At 38.6% G+C, this 20,671-nt stretch overlaps 1 protein-coding gene across 1 annotated transcript in view; it reads right to left on the bottom strand.

Moving 5' to 3' along the window:
* LOC104158790 (disintegrin and metalloproteinase domain-containing protein 22-like) overlaps positions 1–20,671 on the bottom strand; it is a gene marked incomplete at its 5' end in the record, with an annotated part of 39,828 nt that overhangs the window by 17,154 nt on the left and 2,003 nt on the right. Inside the window, 13 exons of the mRNA XM_009696533.1 lie at positions 1,899–2,093; positions 5,001–5,018; positions 6,353–6,443; positions 7,399–7,507; positions 8,490–8,658; positions 9,360–9,476; positions 10,903–11,008; positions 11,509–11,572; positions 11,856–11,906; positions 12,151–12,231; positions 14,387–14,479; positions 14,996–15,067; positions 18,781–18,880. Of these exons, the coding sequence (XP_009694835.1) occupies positions 1,899–2,093; positions 5,001–5,018; positions 6,353–6,443; positions 7,399–7,507; positions 8,490–8,658; positions 9,360–9,476; positions 10,903–11,008; positions 11,509–11,572; positions 11,856–11,906; positions 12,151–12,231; positions 14,387–14,479; positions 14,996–15,067; positions 18,781–18,880 (1,266 nt within the window). The remainder of the gene's footprint in view (positions 1–1,898; positions 2,094–5,000; positions 5,019–6,352; positions 6,444–7,398; positions 7,508–8,489; positions 8,659–9,359; positions 9,477–10,902; positions 11,009–11,508; positions 11,573–11,855; positions 11,907–12,150; positions 12,232–14,386; positions 14,480–14,995; positions 15,068–18,780; positions 18,881–20,671) is intronic.

Raw genomic sequence — 20,671 nt, 5'->3', positions numbered from 1 at the left:
CTTCAGCTTCCAGAAGACCAGGCTAATCACAGCCACACTGAAGTAAGCCCAGGGTTTCATTAATTCAAGCTTCATTACAACATGAAAGGTCTGAGAACCAACAGATCCACTGACAGATCTTTTTAAACATTTTCTTCTAAAGATTTATATTCAGGTTCAGGAATGTCTTGCTATATTCTGGTGTTTGCTATTTCATAATAGCAAGAGTTATCACAAAGTTATGTCTTAATCCTTGAACATCCGCTGAATACCAACTAACACTTCATAGTGCTTTCCAGCTCAGAGAAGCCCAGGCAGCTAATGGCCCAGTCTAACATCTCCCAAGAGATATCTCCTGTCCATATCTCTACACAGAGCAAATCAAAAGCAGCTTGGAAGGTAGGAAATAGCACTCTGGGCATTCAAACGGAAGGACTATGTCAGCTCCACCACAATGTTAATGGAATATTTGTCAGACTTACTTTTCCAGACTTGACAGTGGCACAACATACCTGAACTGGCGGTGGGGAACAACAAAACTCTCTAGTACAGACAGACCTTAGAAACCATTAGCTTTTTGGAACAAATAATAAACAGAAACACATGAAAGAAATGAAGTATGAAAAGAAACACAGATACTGAATGAAAGAAGAAACACATTAAATGACATTCATTTTAAAAGAAACTTTTTTCTTAACTGGTATTTGAACCTGCTTACACAAAGCTATGAAAACCTGCTTTCCCAAGACTTTTTTCAAAATGTTATCCAAATGAGAAAATATTCTCCAACACAAACAGTGCATTACTTAAGATTAATGCTTGCTCCCTGAAAAAAAAAAATTATCCACTCACACATCTAAAAATCTGAATTTAAAAATTAGAAATCATTAATTAATCACTAGTACATTTTTCCTAATAACATATTCATTAGAAGAGACTGAATGAAGTTGTATATAGGATCAAGCTGCTATACCCAAATAGCAAATGTCACTGCAAATGTATCCCTTCTACACATTTCTCTTTTACCTTCTTTGAAATTACAACAAAGAAAATGGCTTCAACTGCACAATTATAGACTGCTCAGCAAGACAAAAATTGAGAATTGCAGCTTTCTTATGAAACAGTTCAGGATTGTCTATCCCTCCTACGACATTGTGCTTTTCATGAATTGTTTTAAAGTGCTAGCTGGAGATTTTCATAAATACAGGAACTCTAACTGCAGAGGGATGACGAACATCATGACCTAATGACCTCAGCAACTATAAATTAATCTCAATGCTTTTCAATGAATTTTCCATTTTAAAAATGTTGTTGTTTTTTTAAGTAACTGGAACAATAACAGAATTAGTGAAATATGATCAAGGGAAAACTCTAATGCCCTCCTTGGTTACTCATAATGCAAGCACAAAACTACAGGAAGTCTCTGTAGAATTATTTTCTAAGGTAAGACTTGGTGACCATTTAGTATACTAGTCTAGTAAGTGGAATAAAATACAAGCACCATCATCTTTAATGTGAGACAGCAAGAGTATTATCCAGAAGTCTAGGTCAACTCAGTGAATTAATGACACTGACAAATAAAGATATAAAAACAACATTTATATTGAACTTTTTCTAACTATTATTGAAGCAAGACAGTGTTCCTTTTCTTTGATTACATGACCATGATGCAAAAAGCTGTGGGGTTTTTATTTAATTTTTTTGAGCCAGGAACTATTATTACAGTCTACTTGAAAACAACTCTCAAGCAAGGAGATGATGAAAATTTGATTAACTGAAAATTGGCTTACAATGGAAAACTTGTTTATTCTGGCCTAATTATAATAATTAGCAGTTCAGGGCACTTGAGAAAAATCAGTAATCAAAGCACAAAGGATGCCATTTCAAATATTCCACAAAGAAAGAAGAAAGAATCAAACCTGCTGCAAAACAATGAAATGTTCTGACTAATGGAATAATGGGTGATGGAACAGGTAGAAATCTGAAAATGCGACAGAAAAGCAGACCTCTTCTTAGAACTAGATGCAGAGTTTGTGCTGACTCCAGGAGGCATGTCGCTATAAAAAGAGTCGGCCTCTCCAGGCTTTTTTACATAATCTCCCTGGGGTATTTGTCTAAAGTGTAATAAACATTGCAGAGTCAGAAAACATGACAGGCACCAGCACACACACAAACATGCACAAACATTAGTTTAAAGAAAGAGGCAAGGATAATGATCCTTGAGGAAATCTGTTAACCACACACAATAAGCCTATTAATAAGTAATTCAGCCATCTGAGAGAAAACTCCCACATGCTTCTGGTATGTGCAGAAAAGTGGATCATGTGGTTTTGGTAAGGGAAAACAAGGAACATTTCACTGATAAACTCTGATCACAGTTTTCAAAGTGAATAGTTTGTGGTTCTTGAGACACTGGATAACCAAGTTCAGACATTTCAAATGGCACATTGCGCTGGCTGTGAAAAGCACCCCCAGGTGCAGTAGAAATACTGCAGCCCGAGCTGAATGCATGCCTGCATCAAAAAGGAGTTCAGGAAAAGTGAATGCTGGTTTCCTTCTGAGGTAGATGCTTTCCATTTAATTTTTGTGATCATTATTGAATTCAAGAATAGCAACCTGTTGAGTTGTTTAAACCTCAGGAGGACAAAAACCTCCAGTTTATTAACCATTTTCTTGTGCAGGGGAACTAATGCCAGTGTCAGAGGTTCTCAGCTACTCCTGAATACCACAGTACACTCAATCTGCCAAGACACACAAAAACAATGCCACACATATCTGACAATAGTTCATCCTTTTCCAGTACTAAAAGCTCAGATATGGTGCATAAAACTATCTATGCATTAGAAAGTCCTAATCAAGTTATGCAACTTTTTTGCAGATGGTGAATTCATCGCCAGGAGAAAAACTGCCATGCAAATATTCCAGTTACAGTTCCACCAAGTTGAAAAATCCTCCCTAGTACAAGTAGCTACTTTGAAAGTTGGTTATATCATAATACCAGCAACTTAATTATCTATTCAGCCTTGTACTTTCCAAGGACTTTTTGCTTCAGCCTGCCCTATTAAGATGTGCATTTATCAGAAGGTTGATTCACATTCAGATTGTGTCCAACTACAGACCTGAACTGGGCTCTCTTCATTCCATATCTGAATTTCTAATGCTCCTAAAGTATTTAAAATATGTAATTATATGGCACATAAATCATTACTGTAATGCAGCACTTGCACACTATCTCTTCTAACACCTCTTGAGTCTCAGTTCTTGTCCCATTCCTCGGCTGGTACATGCATGTGTTCAGAGTTGACTCAGTGTGGGCAGCTCTGCTTCTCAGGGTTCCTCCAGCAAACTGTTCTCTCACTACTCCTTCAGAAGTAACTTCTCCCATGTAGCTGTGTCCATTATGCCACACTATCCCAGCTGGCAGAATTTTTGTTAATTGGCTCTTTTAATTACTTTCAGTTTACTCGTTTCAGTTGCTTAATACCACCAAATAGCATTCCTTATGTAATCCTCAAAAATACCTCAATGGCTTGTTTTCATCCTTATTTAAGGAGGCATCATAAACAATTAGGAAAAAAAAAAAAAGGACACTTTGGACACTCTGGTGGATGTCTGGTTTTTCCATTTATGGAGCACTCCTTGTACATATCCAAAATTATTCCATTTAGAAGTCAGCCTACAGAACTTCATTTTCTGCATGAAGGAGATTTAGTTACTAAATATCTCCAGGATCTTCAAAATGATGGAGCCCTCCATCACCTTCAAAAGCCTCAGCTCATGCTGGTTTCCACTCTGCCCATGCCCTCGGACACAGCTGCAGACTGACTACATACTCACAGCTCTCTGTCCATATACTAATTTCTGGAGATGAGGGAATTTGAAAAAGTTAGATTCTCTAATATTCTAACGCAAACATGCATGGGGCGGTCTCTTTCTGTATTTTGAGGTTCTGTCTGCTCTGCCCTCAGCCAACACCGAAACATCCACAGTAGAGTGACTTGATGGCCCTGTTAGTCTGCACTTATAGATATATCGCGTTCCACTAACCAGCACCAAACCCTGAAACTCTGCCTTCCTTGTGCCGTGTGACATTTCCTACCCACCAACCTCTCCATAAGGCTTGATTTCAATAGCGTTGCCTTTTTCCTGTTACTGTTCCTGCCACCTGTCTGACCTTGTAGTATAAAACCAGCACATGGCAGTGCTTTTCTGCCTTTTGCAAGTATTTTGAGCCTGGCAGAGAAAGCGCTACACAGGCAGGGGAAATGGAGAACAAGCACAATGGGTAGCAGCAACAAACAAAGCAGCAGCTTGGACCAGGCGGCGGTGATATAGGCAGAAAACAGGGGAATTTGAGAAACCCTCATATCTGTGGGGGATTGGGAGAGGAAGGAACCAACTCCTTCCCAGAAGACCCATCTGCCAGGCAGATGACTGATCAAAGGGAGGTGGTCTTCCAGGAGCCAAACTGAAGCCACTTGGAACTGTTTGATTTTTGGCCACAAGCTTAAAAAGGTGGAAGTTCAGCTCTGTGCTGAAGATAGTACTGTGCTTTAGCTACAAATCAATCAAGCAGGGTAGCAGGAAAGAATGGGCTCTTCATTTGCACAGCAATTTAACTGCATTGTATTTTTAACTGCAAAGAAGCTTCAGGAATGAATTTGTCTCAAAAGGCTCCTGAACACCATGTTAATATTAATTATTCAATTCTTGGCCTCCCAAGAACACTTTCATCTCTAATAGCAAATTTTCAGTCTCTCTTACTGGAAATATTCTCCTGTTTTCCTAAATAAAATGGTCTATCTCAGAAGTAAAATTGTTTCTGCTACTGAGTCCAGTGAAATCAGGATTGCAAGCAATGTGTTTATAGAATAAATACCAATTTCATATATTCACACAAATACTCTTTAAAATATGATAATTCATCACTATATTTTCTTTATAGCATGTAAATGAGCAAGAGAGAAGAAAAACTATTTTCAAAGCTTTCTAAGATAAATTTCATTACTTTTATCACATACCTCTGTCTTCTGTAGTTTCTTTCCACACAAAGAGAAAGAAGAATGTTATCAGTATGCAAGTACACATGATCAGTAAGAGAAAAAAAAAATGTAAAGAGAGAAGCAATGTATGCAGAATTAAATTTTTGCTCAAAATAGTTCTACAGAAAACACTTCTGAAATAAACATACTCAGAAACATACTAAATCAGAATAAACAAGGAAAATATATTCATGTTGATGTCTCAGGTCAGTGCCGAGTTGGAGGTGCAGTTCATGACAAGTCTAAGTCTATTCACTGTGAAGCTGCTAGTGAATGGTGCAACTCTGGCTCTCCACTTCCAAAAATCAATCCCACTGGCCAGATGTGATCTCAAAATGAGCCCTTAACTTTTGGAGTTCTACTCAGAACAGAAGACTAGATTTTCAGATACTGCCAGAAGCTGAGGCTGATATACCAAGACAGCATAACCTACCTTTTTACTATCCTAATCTTCATGCTTTTTTCCAAATGCTTCTTTCGTTATGTATTTCTGAGCTGCCCTCAGCTTACCTCAGTCTAACAAATCAGCAGGGGATGTGCCAGTTCATTATGCCAAACCACTGGGGCCATGTCCCAGCTACAGCACTGCCTGCAGCTGAACCTGCCCTCCCCTCCAAGCACACCAAGGACCCATGGAGGAAAGACTTCAAGAGCCAGTCTCACCCAAACACAAGTGACAAAGTAAGTACCTTGAATCTTTTTTTAATATATGCAAAAACCTAAACCCCTCTAGTTTTAGAAGAAATTCACAAAAGGAGAAAAACTGAAAAAGATCAGTTAGGCTAAAATAATCCATTTTGCCTCTCAGTGAGTGGAAGACTAACAGCTCTACACCAGGAGAGTACTTGTACCTTATTTGCAAATTACAGATCTCTCTCTTACCAAAAAATGTGCCTGAATTAATTGCTGGTTAAGCTGACTGAATATAAACATCTGTTTAAGGAAGCCTATGGTTAAATGCTTTACTGACTGACTGAAGGCTAATTTTGCTAAATTTACTTCATCATTAGGAAAAATCTGTAACTGAATCAGACTGTATTCTTGTATTTCCTTTGTCAGATACAGTAAAATCATAATCCAATTGTCTACAAAAAAAGAAAATACATAACTAAATAAGAAATAAATTTCAACCTGGATCAAGCTCTCCAAAACCACATATACATGTAAGAATTGCTTGAAAAATGCTAATGCTATAAAAATGTCACTGTATAAACATAATGCAATTTGGATTTTTTAGATTATGTTTGAATTGCTTTTTTCATAACTTAATCAGCTATCAGTTGAAATAGACATATTTTTAAACTGTATTAAGAAGAACACAATTTACTTACTTGTAACCCCAACCAGTTATTCCTAAAACGAGAGCCAACACTAAAATGGTGCCAGCAATAGCCCCTATTATTATATTTGTGCTAACAACACCTGGAAACACAAGAAAGGGGAAAAATATACAGGGTTTTAGGAAAAAAATATACAAAACCAGTAAATGCACTGTCTTTCAAAAATCTGCTTGGGCAACTTGCACTAGACTGATTAATTGTAACCAGTGATATAATCTTGAAGCATAGTATGAACACAGAAGGATCATTTGTAAATCAAGCTTTGACCTCTGTATCCGTTTCCCTTAACCGGACACTTGCTACATAGGAAAGTTGTGCCAGGTATGCCAATAAAATGTTACCAACATTAAACTGCTGTAGCTTACAATCGTACAACCTGCCTGGCAAACACATGCTTACATTGGAATAAAAGTGACTATTTGTTTGGTTTTGCTCAAATCCATTCCATAGCTGAATAAACTAACCAAAAGATACATTCTGGAAGATGGTAAAATGGTGCCCCCCAAGGATTTATAATGAAAAACATTTACATCCTCATTTTTCCACAATGTATCTTTCTTTTGTACGCAAGCCTAAAGATGAATAAAAACTTTCACTCAAAAAACGTAAAAGCCCAAAAATTGTGTGCCAATATACTGCATACTGGCTGTGTAATAAAAATTTACTCTACAAATAAAATCCAATCGTGTAAGCAACATTACCTTTCATCTAGATATGAAAAGTCCCTGTAACTTTTTGCTTGTCCTAATCTATTATTAGACTTAATAAGGCCACTCAGATGACTGGGACAAGCAAGGTACAACCAGTCACACTGGTACCAGTCCTGAGAGCTGTACTGAGTGCTTGTGAGCAGCACTGCTCGCATCCAGCCCGAGGACACCAAGTGCTTCTGCTGTGGGAGGAAGGGAAGGGAATGAGGCTCCTAAAGGTGCATCGTGTTGTATGGTAATTGAAAGAGCAGGAGATCTACTTTTGCTTAATGAGCCTTCCTCAAATCTAAGCTTTTCCAGTTATTGGTAAAAATTGTAACAATGTACCTTTATTGATGGCATCTTTATCAAAAAACATATCATCTTTGATGCGAGAACTGCAGTCATCTCCTCCCCAGAATCGGTCACAGACACACTTTATTTCATTGCTACAAACCTGCAGCCAAAAATGTAGCTCAGAATAAAAACATAAAATCAATGTATTCCCATAATTAATAGCTACAGTATAGGTAAAGTCATATAACACTCATTTTGACTGCCTGCAAAATTCTGCAAAACATTTTTAATATACAGCAATTTTTAATTTGTATATTAGATATAGATGTATTAAATGTATTACATTTTATATATAAATACACATAATGTGTATTAACTACCTTAATATGTTTTAATGTAATATATATTTAATAGAGGCATTTATAATTGCTTTGGGAGACTCTGAACCTCAATGATGTTATTTTTTCAAAATATGATGAAGTGGTTAATTTCAGATAAAAAAGGGAGTTTTAATGCAGTGTAGAAGACAAAAGATGTTATGAGATAACAAATCCTTTGATCTCAGCTCAGCCATAGGGACTTGGACACAGTTTTAAACTGTGTGAGGGACAAGCGGACTCGCCAGGGCCAGAGCAAAGCCATAGGCTGTACACCAAGAGGAGAAGCTGCCACTAGCCAAAAGCCAGCTCACTGCCCTCTTCTCTAGAGCAAAGTAACTCTCAGCCAACAAAATCCAACAACTTTATGAACCTTCTTGGCTGTTGACACAATAAAGAAGGAATTAGAAAGAGCATCTGGAAGAACAGATACCCAAGTTTCTCAGTTCATAAAACCTTTATATTCTCCAGTACATTGCCTGAGGAAATACCAATCAAGTTAGCAGAAGTGATAGCAAAATAATTGATTGATAAAATTCTTGTAAAACTAATACATACTTACTATGACTCATTGTTTAAGATGCCTTGACTGGTACACATTATGTTTACTTATGTGCCTCCTCCCCTTTTCCTTTTCAAAAGCTTCTCCAGTATAAACACTTTAGAGTCACACTGCTGGCTTCCTGAAAGGTCTAGCTAGTACACTACACAAAGCCAGTTACTTAGCAAAACCAGAAAAAAGGATTAAAAAGTACAAGAACATACACCATGTCCTGAACAAATTTGGCTGTCTGTGGTGCCTGGGCAGGTACTGAAGTTGAAGGCTTCAGCAGGCAGGCAGCGATGCTCAAGGCACACCATGTTTGGCCCGCACGGCGTCCCATTCTCCACATAGCCCAGGTCTGTCTCCTCATCAAGCTTCACATGGCCCCCACTGCAAGACAATCAAGAGGATCCCAGAGACTTGTGCTGTGATTTGATGGGACTGCTTGAGAATCTGGGCTGTGGCCTGCTGCCTTCATTTCTGTCTGCATTATACGATGCCCAGGACCAGGAAAGAGTAAGTATTGGCTTATTTATCTCACTGACCCTAATATGAAACAAACCAAAACACAGTATATCTACATCAAACAAGTCTAATGGTGAAAACAAAGACTATTTTTCCTGTGTAAGAGCTAATGTTAGATAAAAAACTGAGTTTACTTGTGTTAGGACTTTATTTCATCTTACAGTTGTGTGAAGCTATAAGAACACACCAGGTCTATAACTGGGATTCAGCTAACATATGGCAACATATTAAGCTGCCAGTTAGCTTGGGCAGTGCAGGCATATGTCTAAGTATTTTCAGTACATTAAGTACTGAAAATAAACATTAAAGAATGTAAAATCAAGAGGCCAGAGAAGAGCATTATGTCCCTACAGGCAAAATTAACTACTACACAGAGGGGATCACAAAACAGCTGCGCTCCCCATGTGCAGTAAATTTCCTGAAGCCCAACAAAGATTGAGCTGGAATAACAGTTATCTGGGGAAAAAAAAAATAATGGAAACAGTTGCTCTCCACTTAGGAATGAGAAAACTGCTTTTCTATGCAAGATGGATATTGATTCTTCTGTTTTCAGGATTTCCAATCACCTGCAATTGTAGATTTTTCCAAACTGCAAGATTGATGATGTGATTTCACCATCAAGTTCTCCAAGTCTGGGCACACTGGATATATTGGAGCACAGAAGATATCCACAAAGCACATCCCTGCATTGAGAGAATAAACAGATACTCACCAAAAAGAAAATTCAATTAAAATGGACGATCAAAAAAATGCAGTTTTCTTCACTTCTTTGTAACATGTTTGTTATTCCTTGCTTTTCTCCCACTGACAGTAACTCCCATAAATAATGTCCTGTTTCCCAAGAAAATCCCAAGAGGTTAGACTGGAAAAAGAGTATTTTTTATGATGTATTATCAAAAATGCTCTGAGTAATAGCAAGCAGAGAGCTGTCAAGAACAAACCACATCAAACTGATTTAATATCCTATTAAGATACAGTAACTGGCCTATAGAGGAGAAGCAGTAGATACTAGCTTTAAACAAACTCTCATGTAACACGTATGTAAGGGAACTAGAGACATCAAGTTCAATTCAGCTGTTGAAGGGACTTTACAACTCGTGTGTAGAGACTTGTGCAGTGTCAGAATAGAAGGGTCTGGCCTCTCCCATATTACTGAATAGGGGAGAACACAAGTAAGGTTATCAAATCATAGAATCATAGAACGGTTTGGGTTGGAAAGGACCTTATTAAGACCATCTAGTTCCAAGCCCACTGCCACAGACAGGGACACCTTCCACTAGACCAGGTTCCTCAAAGCCCCATCCAACCTGGCCTTGAACACTTCCAGGGATGGGGCATCCACAGCTTCTCCGGGCAACCTGTTCCAGTGCCTCACTACCCTCACCATGAAAAATTTCTTCATGGGTCATGTTGAGCTTGTTGTGAACCAGCACCCCCAAGCCCTTCTCCTCAGGGCTGCTCTCAAACCATTCTCAGCCCAGCCTGTATTTGTGCTTGGGATTGCCCTGACCCACGTGCAGGACCTTGCACTTGGCCTTGCTGAACTTCATGAGGTTTGCACAGAAAGATGGGAAAGGACATTATTTCACCTGTAGGCAGGACTAGAATTCAAATGGCATTGACAGAATGGAGAACTCGTCTGAAAAACCAGGATGCAGTTTGATAAGGACTGGTGAAAGCTTCAGAAACAGGCAGAAATAATCAACTGCATTAAATACAGAATGTGAAACAATGGTTTAGGCAGCAACTTGCGGGAGAAGATGTGGAAAGTTACAATACAATAAAAAACTGAACACAACTTTGCAATGCAATGGCACATCATAAAAGATGAACTGAGACAGGAAGCCACAGGCTGCTCTCCTCTGCACTGCTAAGCCTCACCAAGAGTACTAGGACCACTTTTGGTCCAAGTGCTCCCAAAGCCCAGATGGTGCTCTCTTGTCAGAGATCATCTCCTCTTGACACTCTGCTCCCTCCAGAATTTCCTGCACTAAGGCCTGCAGAAGTCTGATCCATACAGAGGCTTTTTGAACCGCTTCATGCCAGGTAAAGAACTGGATCAGGGATAAAAAGTCTCATACCAGTTGTTTTCTAAATGGATCAACTTACTGTTTATTGCACTGTATCCAAGAGTCCTTGTCTCTTCCACAGTTTCCTTTCTCAGTCCCTTCAATATTCAGCTTCTCGTAGCAGTATCTGTCAGCAGCTGTCACTTCTAAAAACAGAAACAAATTTCTTCTAAGATGATGAAGACTTTGAAAAGCCAGGTCCTGTGAAACGGGGATGCACAACCAAAGCAAGCAGAGCTTCCCAATCTGTGAACTGCAGGTGGCCTGTGAAACTCTGCACAGTGTTCTCAATGAGAAGTTTTCTGTTGGCACCACAGAACTGTTTTAAAATTTTGTTCGGATTGATTAGGGTTTATTGGCCCAAAATGTCCAGAAGCCACTGAAATAAATATGAATATAGGCTCCCTAGGTGGTTATAATGAGAACTTACACCTAAGACTTCAGAACAATCACCAGTAAGTAAACCAACACTGGAGAAAGAGCTGGAAAAGAGGATGGAAAGACAAAATGAGGCATAATGAGGGACATACAGTCCTAGCTGGTTTCAATGGTTCTGAATATATCTCTTCCATAATTTTTCCTAGCCATGATAATCTTTCAAGCCACACGAACAACAACCAACTTAGAAACAGTAACATTCACTCACTTTCACCCCAGATATATTTACACTGCCGGTCCCTGGTTTTACATCTTCCACCAAAACAAATACCCTAGAGAGAAAGAACAGATAAGGAAAAGTTTCAAATAACTTGATTTTCCAAAATATCTATTTGTTTAATATACAGATCAGTAACATGCTTTCTGTTGAGGCAACTAATTTGCAATGCTACTTTCTGTTCATTCAAATGCTTGTTCCAAAATATGACTAGCACCCAAAACTCAGGAACGTCAGCAGAACTGTCCTAGGTGAGTTTGAAAGATCTTAAACCAAAATCTATAACAAGCAATCTATAAAAGCAGAAAGAATGTCAAACAAACTGAAGTGCTAATTACCTGCTTGTTATCACATGAATATCCATCCATTTTATGAATATTGGGAGAACACTATAGAAAAAGAAAATAATAGATCATAGATCAGACAAGCATGGAAGCAAAATATACAACAAAAGTCATATGGAAAAATTATTTCAGTATCATGCTGTTTTTTTCAGTATCATGCTGGTTTTTTCAGTATCAAGGTTTAATACAATTTTTATACACCTTACTATACAAAACGGTAACATTCATAGTGATTGAGAGACTACAGGTGGCTTTTTTTCATCCCTTGAATAGAGGATATGAAAATCACCTGACTGGAATTTCCTGTGCAGTTCTCTGCAATATCACAATCATTCACCGCTTCTCGGCACAAAACTCCTTTAGGTTCAAACTGAAAAAAAAGGACAGAAAATTAGCATCTTGGTCTCTCCATATCTTGCCTTAAATGCAATGCTTCCTTAAGAGTTTTAACTAAAATAAAAAATGCAAAATATTCATGTGCTGACTAAAGTGGGAAGACATTCCTTTCCCTGGTGCCACTCAAGCCACCAGTCATTCACCGGTGCAAGTGGTACCACCCTCTGAGGCACCCCCTCCCAAGTGCATTGAGTGCGGGGCCAAGCAGGGTACATGCTCTCGTGGGACACAGGACCCCTGGGGTTTATCGAACCAATACTGCAGTGGCAGCATTATCTTGACCAGGTCATTGCACCTTTTATTTTACTCTTCTTTGTAAAACAGGGAGAGCGATCCTGATCTTCTCTCTACAGATGAAGAACACTGCAAAGCTCTAGGTATAAACAGTATGGTTATCACAATGACCCATTACTGCTGTAGAACAGGAACTATTAATAAATGCACTGAATTATGTATGGTTTGACACCATTTTCTAAGTGACCTTAACAATGGAAAAAGTACCAGTGACCTAACACAGGTACTTTGGTTAAAGACTCCTGTGCTAAGTCTCAAGATCTGTAAAAGCAGGAAGACATCCCATTAGTGGCAATTGTTAGTGCTTCTGGTCATGGACTTACTACACACCCCTTATTTTTTCCTGAAAGGTTTCTTAACACTGTGATACCCAGTCCATTTTGCAGCTCTGTGACTTTTTTTTCTGGATCTGCACGCACATATTTTTTTGGGGACAACTGCTAACTCCACAGCTGGTGTGAACAGGTACACGTCAGTGGAAGAGCTAGACTCTGGTACTTTCTCAGCCTTCAGCTTATCTTTTTTCTACCAGCCTCTGGAAAAATGCAGACAGACAGGAAAGTTGTCAGAGACACTACAGGATGCTGGGTTGTACACTCACCATGTTTGCTTGCAATTCCTCCTTCACTCCTGCTTTCAGGCAGGGTATTACAGGGGAAAGTAACCCCAAATTTGGGAACTGTTATATATGGTCTTTTGAGTTGTCCTAATTAATACCTCCTAGGGACACATGTTTTGCAAAATTCTGCCTTTCTCTTTGTTGGCTTACCCTCATCACTCTGTATGTAGATAAACCCTTGTCTCATTTGCAAAAATAACGTAGGTACACAGAAGCTTTATTTTTTCCTGATAGTCTTTAATATGGTGCCTGTATGACTTGGATACTTGAACAAAATCCACCCACATTGGCAATCTGCCAAATTTTTTTATATTACATTAAGAAAAAGAATGTGCTTAGGGAAATGTGATCTGTTCCAGCATAATCTGTGCTTTTTCTTTTTTTAACATTAGGATGAGCACGAAGTCAAGAATGTGGTCCATAGTCATTACTAACATTTCTTCTAAGGAAATGGAACCCTCAAATGCCCACAAAGATAAAAATATCACACACAGTACACCACAGTTTTAATAATATTAATAATAATTACTATTACTACTAAATGGGTATAAACAACTATTTGAAGTCATATTTAGCTAGGCTCCCTTACAGCCAAGATCTGGCTAAACCTCCTTTTACTATTTACTGATGTATCAGGAAGAATACCTTATAGTTTACATACGGCTTCATTCCCTTTACTCAACAAGATTTCAGTCAGTCTAAACATAAGGAGACACAGGCAGACCTAACTGAAACTGAAGTCAGGTGTCTTTTAGATGAATACTTCTGAACAATCCTGATGGCTGCATTTTGATTTTGTTTTTGTTTTTTTACTATATTCTTCTCTCAGGCCTTCTGTGGTATGATTTTCCCCTTCAGTTTCATGGAGCAAATCCAGAGTAACATGTAACGCATTGGGAGCAGCACATAAGTAAGGATGTCTGTGTTTAAAGAAGGATGTCTAATGAAATCTCGTGGGTCTTCAACCTGATTCAAACTTGTCTGAAATAGGAAGGCTTTAATTGACCTCTGCATTTGATCACAGTCCCTGCCCCAAGAAGCCAAGCCTAAAAGACAGAGAATAGCCCCAGACGAACGAGTTTCCAGCCAATTTTAAAAGGTAAGCTTTCAGAAAAGTTATCACAAGGTCTGCAAGGAAAAGGACATGTGTTGTGGTGCCTGTAGCCACCTGGATTAATTCCCGCCAGGATGCTGCAGTGAAGGTCACTGCCCTTACCCGGCACTTCCGACAACAAAGCCCGTTGCTGCACTGGGAGCCTGCTGTCAGGGTGCAAGTACTGCAGCACTCTCCTCCTTCGCTGGCACACTCCTGAGGAACACACACACTTATAACAGAATACATGGGAAAAGCAGATGAGCCCCAAGCTCTCTTTTCACTTCTCGCCTTAGCATGCCACCTGAACAGATTTTTAACCAGGCTTTTAGGCACCTGGAAGCAGAAAAAGGCATGCACTGTGGGGCATGCAGCTGCTGTTTCCTATGCAATACAGGAAATAATTTTTCCAACTTCACAGTGTCAATCATTAAATACTGACATTTTAACACTGAACAGAGTCATATTCCCACCTAGGAAAACACTTTCTTTAATATCTTTTAAGGCCTGATTCTGCACAGGTAGCTATTACTATTACTCTTCAGAATTTATGTGGTGATAAAATAAAAAAGCTGACCCATGTTGTTAAACACACAAGAGGCAAGAAATGATGAATCCTTTGCCACAGGACCTTAACATTGCCTGTCTTCCTCCACTTAACATTAATGGCAGTGATGGGTAGCACCAAGTCCTGGAGAATCTAGTTGCTAATTTAAAGTACATTGCACTTACCGCTATCGTCCCACAGTCACACTCTTCTCCGTCTTCCACAAAGCCATTGCCACATTCTGGAGGATCCAGAAGCTGTGGGGCAAAATCAGAAATCAAAGGGCATGTCTCTCCTAAGGGAATCATTGTCATATTTACACAGTACAACATGTTGTTTTTAGCTAGCACTGCAAATGCATTAACTGAACAAAAGTACCCACAACTCAGGGAGAAGCAGACTAGAAACAACACAAACAAAATATGCAGAGAATGAACAATGCTGTGATTTAATTAATACTGCCGAGTCACATGGCATCTTCTGTGCACGAATGCCATTCTTACAGCAGATTCAGCTTGAGCAGAAGTCACAATCAAAAACAAAAGGTGTGACAATAAAAGAAAAAATTTAAAACAATATGACACTTTCATTATTATCACAGGGGTTGCAACTGCAATTGTTCTGGAATTCAAGTGATGAGGGCTGTGTCCCAGGTTGAAGCCTGCATTATAACTTCAGAAGGACTAGACATAAAAAAATTGTCCTTTCATAGCACATGGCTCAGAAATGCAGGGAAAGGGGAGAGGCTGTGTTTCTTTGTCAGTTTTTGTTGCAGTTGTATGCTTTTTCCTTCCCTTTTCCTCTACCACAGTTGGGAACTTTCAGCAGTTTTCCATAAGCGTATGTCACAGTCAGATGCGAAAGTATAGCTATTGAGGCACTCTCCCTTTCCCTTCAGCCTCCCCACTAAATTGTAACTTAAAATGTCTAAATCTGTTTATTTTTAGTAGTACTTTCCCTTCCCAGAGGCAAGATTCATTCACCATTTTTTACATAGGATCCATGCTATGCTTTCCTCTAATGGAAACTTATACTCTCTTCTTTCCAGTTTCATTGGTTCTCTTTTCCTGAAATTTCTAAAGGTAATTTTTCAAAAAGAAAATAAAATGTTTTTTTCTTTGTACATAAGAAAACATAATAGCAGCTTTTATTACGTAAATGAGAAGGCATATAAGTGTGTCACCAAGACTAAAATTTTGCAGATTGTCCTCTGAGTTCTCCAATTAAACTACGATCATTCCAGAAACTACTCTGCTTATGAGCCATCTGCACAAGTACATCACTCATAGTGTAGTGCGTTTCTCTCCAGTTGCTGCCTTTCTGTCAGTAGCCCACAGGATGGAGCATCACCCCACGTACTTCACTGTGCCACAAATCAGCCAGAGGCTTGTGGCACAGGCTGACGTGCCATTGTTAGATCTCCCTATTGAAATGGAAATTTGACTGCAGTATGAAATGCCTATGTAGAATTTACCATTAAATGTAAGGAAGCAATTCTCTTTTAGAATTATGAAAGAGTTGCTAAAACTGCTTATTTCCTGTGTATTTTTCCAGATATCTTAACTTCTTCAGTATCTCTAGGTGTGCTGCACAATATGGACAAGTAGATGGCAGTAACAGAGAGTCCTGCCTTGAAACATTGAGCCCATTTGCTGCAGTACATAGGGACAGCTAAATAAGAAATGGAAGAAAAAAAAACATGAAAAGCAAATTGGATAACTTTTCCCCCAAAGTCACATAATTCAACCATTCATTTGAAAAGAGCATATGCTCAATCTGCTCCAGCAGTCTCTGATGTAATTTTCAGGATCACAGCTGATCTTAGAGTGGAGCACCATCCAACACTGCACCTTGTCAGATCAGTTTTCCTTTCTCTCGTATTTCTTGAAAAGCAAAAGTAAGTTTGTGTTTCACCGCCCTTGCTAGGAAACACATGTCTTTGACAGCCTCGTGAATTACTCAGACATCCATTGACAATAACTTTAAACCAACCCAAACAATACGTAAGAGTCTAAATCACCCTGGCTTCCACATCTAACTTTCACATTTCCACGTCATTAGAAAAAAATGTTAATGCTGCCAATCTAAATTGAGATGAGAGTTAATTGCTTTTTCAAAGTAACAGATGCGTAACTGAACATAATTACTAAAACAAGCCCAAGTAAGACACATTACACTATGGAAACAATTCACTCAGCAAAGAAATAAACCCACCAATATTTCTCTCCACCTTTAATGAAATGGGAAACAGCAAACTTCTAAAATGCAGTTGCATTTTAAAGAATGAGAAATCTTACATCTTATTAATGAACCACAGTGCTTTCTCTCCACTTTTAATAATACATTCTTCCATGAAAAGGAGAACTTTGAGAAATAAGCAGACTCAGCTTATCCAGATTTGATGCCTTCTCTTCCCCTCTCTAACATTTATCAAAATTCTGTCGTTGTCAGAAGATGCACTTTTTCTCAGCCGCTCCAGGAGAAACGTGCACCACTCCAGAACTGACTTTCTCTTTTACATCTGTGACCACCTCAGCTAACAAGTCTTTTTTCCACATTTGACTGTCTTTCTGTCTTAGCCTCTTTCCTTCACTTGTTGAAAGACAGCCATTAAACAGAGGATAACATTAAATATATATAAAAGAGAGTCAAGATCATTATCCTGACTACTTTACATTTTAACACATGCTTCAGTAAATGGACAGAAATATACTGAAACCCTGCTACAAATCCTCCATTGTAAAGCATTTGCATCTCGGCTGGAGTTTCTTTAGACTTGTTTTGTATTTATTTCCCTTAAATGTCTCCATTTATCATTTCCTACTCTTTGCATCCTTCACGTGAGCATACCTGTTTAGCAGGCCAAAACTGGGACAAGAGAAGCAAAGAAAAGGTGAATACTATCTCAAGAGATATTCTCCATTTCTCCTGATTTCCAAGACTCATTCAGCAAGACCTCTGATTTCGTACTTTAGAGGCAAATTTGGAGGGGATGTGTCAGTCATTTAAGCAGGTCCCAAGCCTTTAGGGAGGTAACACACCCTGCTAAATGAGGGGACGTACAGTGGCAGTGAGGACCAGGGGCCAGCAGGGATTCACCAGCCCTCCTCATCTGGGGGGCTACTCAGCACAAGGCAGGGCTGTGCAGAGCCACATGCACTGGCCTGGAAGGAGCTAACACAGGGCTAAGATGATCCAAGGACTTCTCACCAGACACATTTCTCCCCCAGCAGATGCAGTTCAGGATATGACAGACCCTGGTGATGTGGGCAGCACCTAGAGAATGAGGAGTGTGACAGGCACTCAGCAGCCACCGGTTCTCCTAGTGTCTGTCCCCTACTCCTCAAGGCTTTCTCTCCTGCTCTGCCTCTTCCAGCTTTAGAAAAAAACTAGTCCCAGTTTTCAAACTCTGTTCTGAGAGCCACTGTAAAAACTTTGCCTCCTCCAAAGAGGGAGAATTATCACAACCACTTGTAACCACGGGTGCCTGTAAAGCTGCTGGGCTGCACAGCAGTGCACTCCCTGCAGAGGCTCTAGGAGCCGTGTCTTCATCTTGGGACAGATGTGAAATAAAAACAATCTTACTTCAGTCTCCTGAGATTCGTACCAGAAGACATCAGTTCAAGGCGAATTAGAATTCAAGCTGTGCAAAAGTTTACCGAGAGACTTGAAACCTTGGCAAAAAAATTCAGCAACGTACTGTATTTACAATATTCAAAACAAATTGCGTGAGGGATGGTTCTAGATGAAAGCCTGTGGGAACTCTGTTGGACATGAAACCACTTATTAAAAACTTATTTAAATATATTTTCCAAACTATTATGAACTAAAATCAGTTACTTTCACTCATATGTCACCAGAAAATTTAGAACTTAGAAAGAAACCAGAAATATCAAAATTACATTCTTCTTGGTTTCATCTAAATTAGAAATGGAATAGAAATAATACTCAATAATAAGGTAATGCTTACTTTAGTTGGTTTATTGAAAAGGCAGGCTCCACCTCCATTGTTTAAAAATTCATGATATTCTTCAATATCACACTTGGAGAACTTGCTTGGAAGATAATACCTGCACAGAAATAAAGCAGCAGGACTACTTTCTATAGTGCTTTTTACACCGTATTTTCTTTTTTTCAAAATAGGAGGAGAAATATAATGTTATTCTTTAGAAAAAGTATAAAAACACACTGTTCAGAATCCGAGTGACTATCTGCTTGTAACTCTAACTTGTAAATCATTTTAGTAAATGACAAAGAACTTTCAACAATGACACAGAGCTCATGGAAAGTGAGAGGTCTAAAACATTTCACTAAGTTATTTCATGCCAAACACCACAAGTCTTATTACACAGTGTGTAGTTCTCAAAAACATGACCTGTTCCACTAACAGGCCTGATCTCAGAAATATATTTATTTCTTTCCGTACATACTGCAGGAGACAAAGATTGCTCATAGTTCATTTCCCTCTTAGATGAAATTGCTCTCCTGGTCCACAGAATTATTATGTAATAGAGGTATGCCATTTTAAAACATGCTTCTAATAAACATCAGCTAAAATTTTGGCTTCCTTCTCTCATGTGCCCCACTGAATAAATTTCATTCAAGTACAGCGTGCCAACCTAATGGCACAGGGCACCACCTAAAAACAACATGATGCAGAGAATCTTTACATTGATCCTTTCCACAGGGAAAGAATTTTTCCCACAGTAACTTAAGTGATCTTTATATTTAGGTCCTTAGTCATGAAAGTACTTATGCTTCAAGCAGATTTTGGAGTCTCAAGGGCTTTCCTGTATCAGCTCATCACTGGATTAAAAAAATATTAGCAGAAGTGCTATATAAAATAATCCTGCATTGTCAGGAATGATGGTTTGCAAAATATAATTGGCCTTTTCCATTTCTAGTGTTTATGATTTAGGTCTAAAGACTACGTAGAATGTGGGGTTCACCAACCTTCATTAATAAGCTAGGTAAATACAAGCTTTTTTGTGTACCTAATTATTTGAAAGGTTTAGACTTCAGATAAAGAATTTAAAGACCATTAGATAAGGAATCACCTTTACAAGAATCAAGAATGCTTCTCAGATTGGCTTTTTAACATGTTAAAAATCAGAAAAATCCTACCTGATATGTTTTTAGATAGACACGGTGAAAATGGCAAACATTCACACTTCCAAAGAGCTCTGAATGAAATATGCTTCTTTGTTCAAAATTGTTCTGACCACAAAGCTATTGTGAAAATTTGCAAGTCAGTTTGAAATTTACAAATTTGAGTACTGTCTATATCTAAAACTAGACTGTAGTTTAATTCCTACAGATGATTCCTAAAGATGAGCCTGTATTATGAAGAACTAAGGGTCTGAATACACACATTAGAAAGTATCAAATTTAATCTAGCAGAAAAAATTTGCTTATTCACTAGTCATCAGATAAAATCTGTCCAGTGATTTTACCTGTGGCTGTTAGCATACTCAGCCTCCAATGGGAGTAGTTTTTTAACTTTATTATACAAAATAGGAGATAAAAAATGATAGATATAGATGAAAGATTCCAACAGAAACACTGAAAATGAGACATACTTAAGAAATTTGAGACATACTTAAAGAATTAGGATGTGTCATTGCTCCCACAACTCAATAGCAAACTTGCAGGAGAAAAGAAGCTAGACATACTTCTGCTTCTTTGCAATGACCTGGCTTGGCTGTTGAGCCCTGTGCTTTGTGAGTTAAACCAGCAGTCACCAAAAATCCTCACATATCCTCTCATCAACTCACTTCTCACACTTCTTTGGAATTGTCTTTTTTATGTATGTTGTACAGCTAATACATTATTTTCTGAAAAATGATTCACAGAAAATATTC

Source organism: Cariama cristata, unplaced genomic scaffold (genome assembly GCF_000690535.1).
Source record: "Cariama cristata isolate BGI_N322 unplaced genomic scaffold, ASM69053v1 scaffold19343, whole genome shotgun sequence".
Classification (NCBI taxonomy): domain Eukaryota; kingdom Metazoa; phylum Chordata; class Aves; order Cariamiformes; family Cariamidae; genus Cariama; species Cariama cristata.
This window is presented reverse-complemented; position numbering and strand designations above follow the sequence as displayed.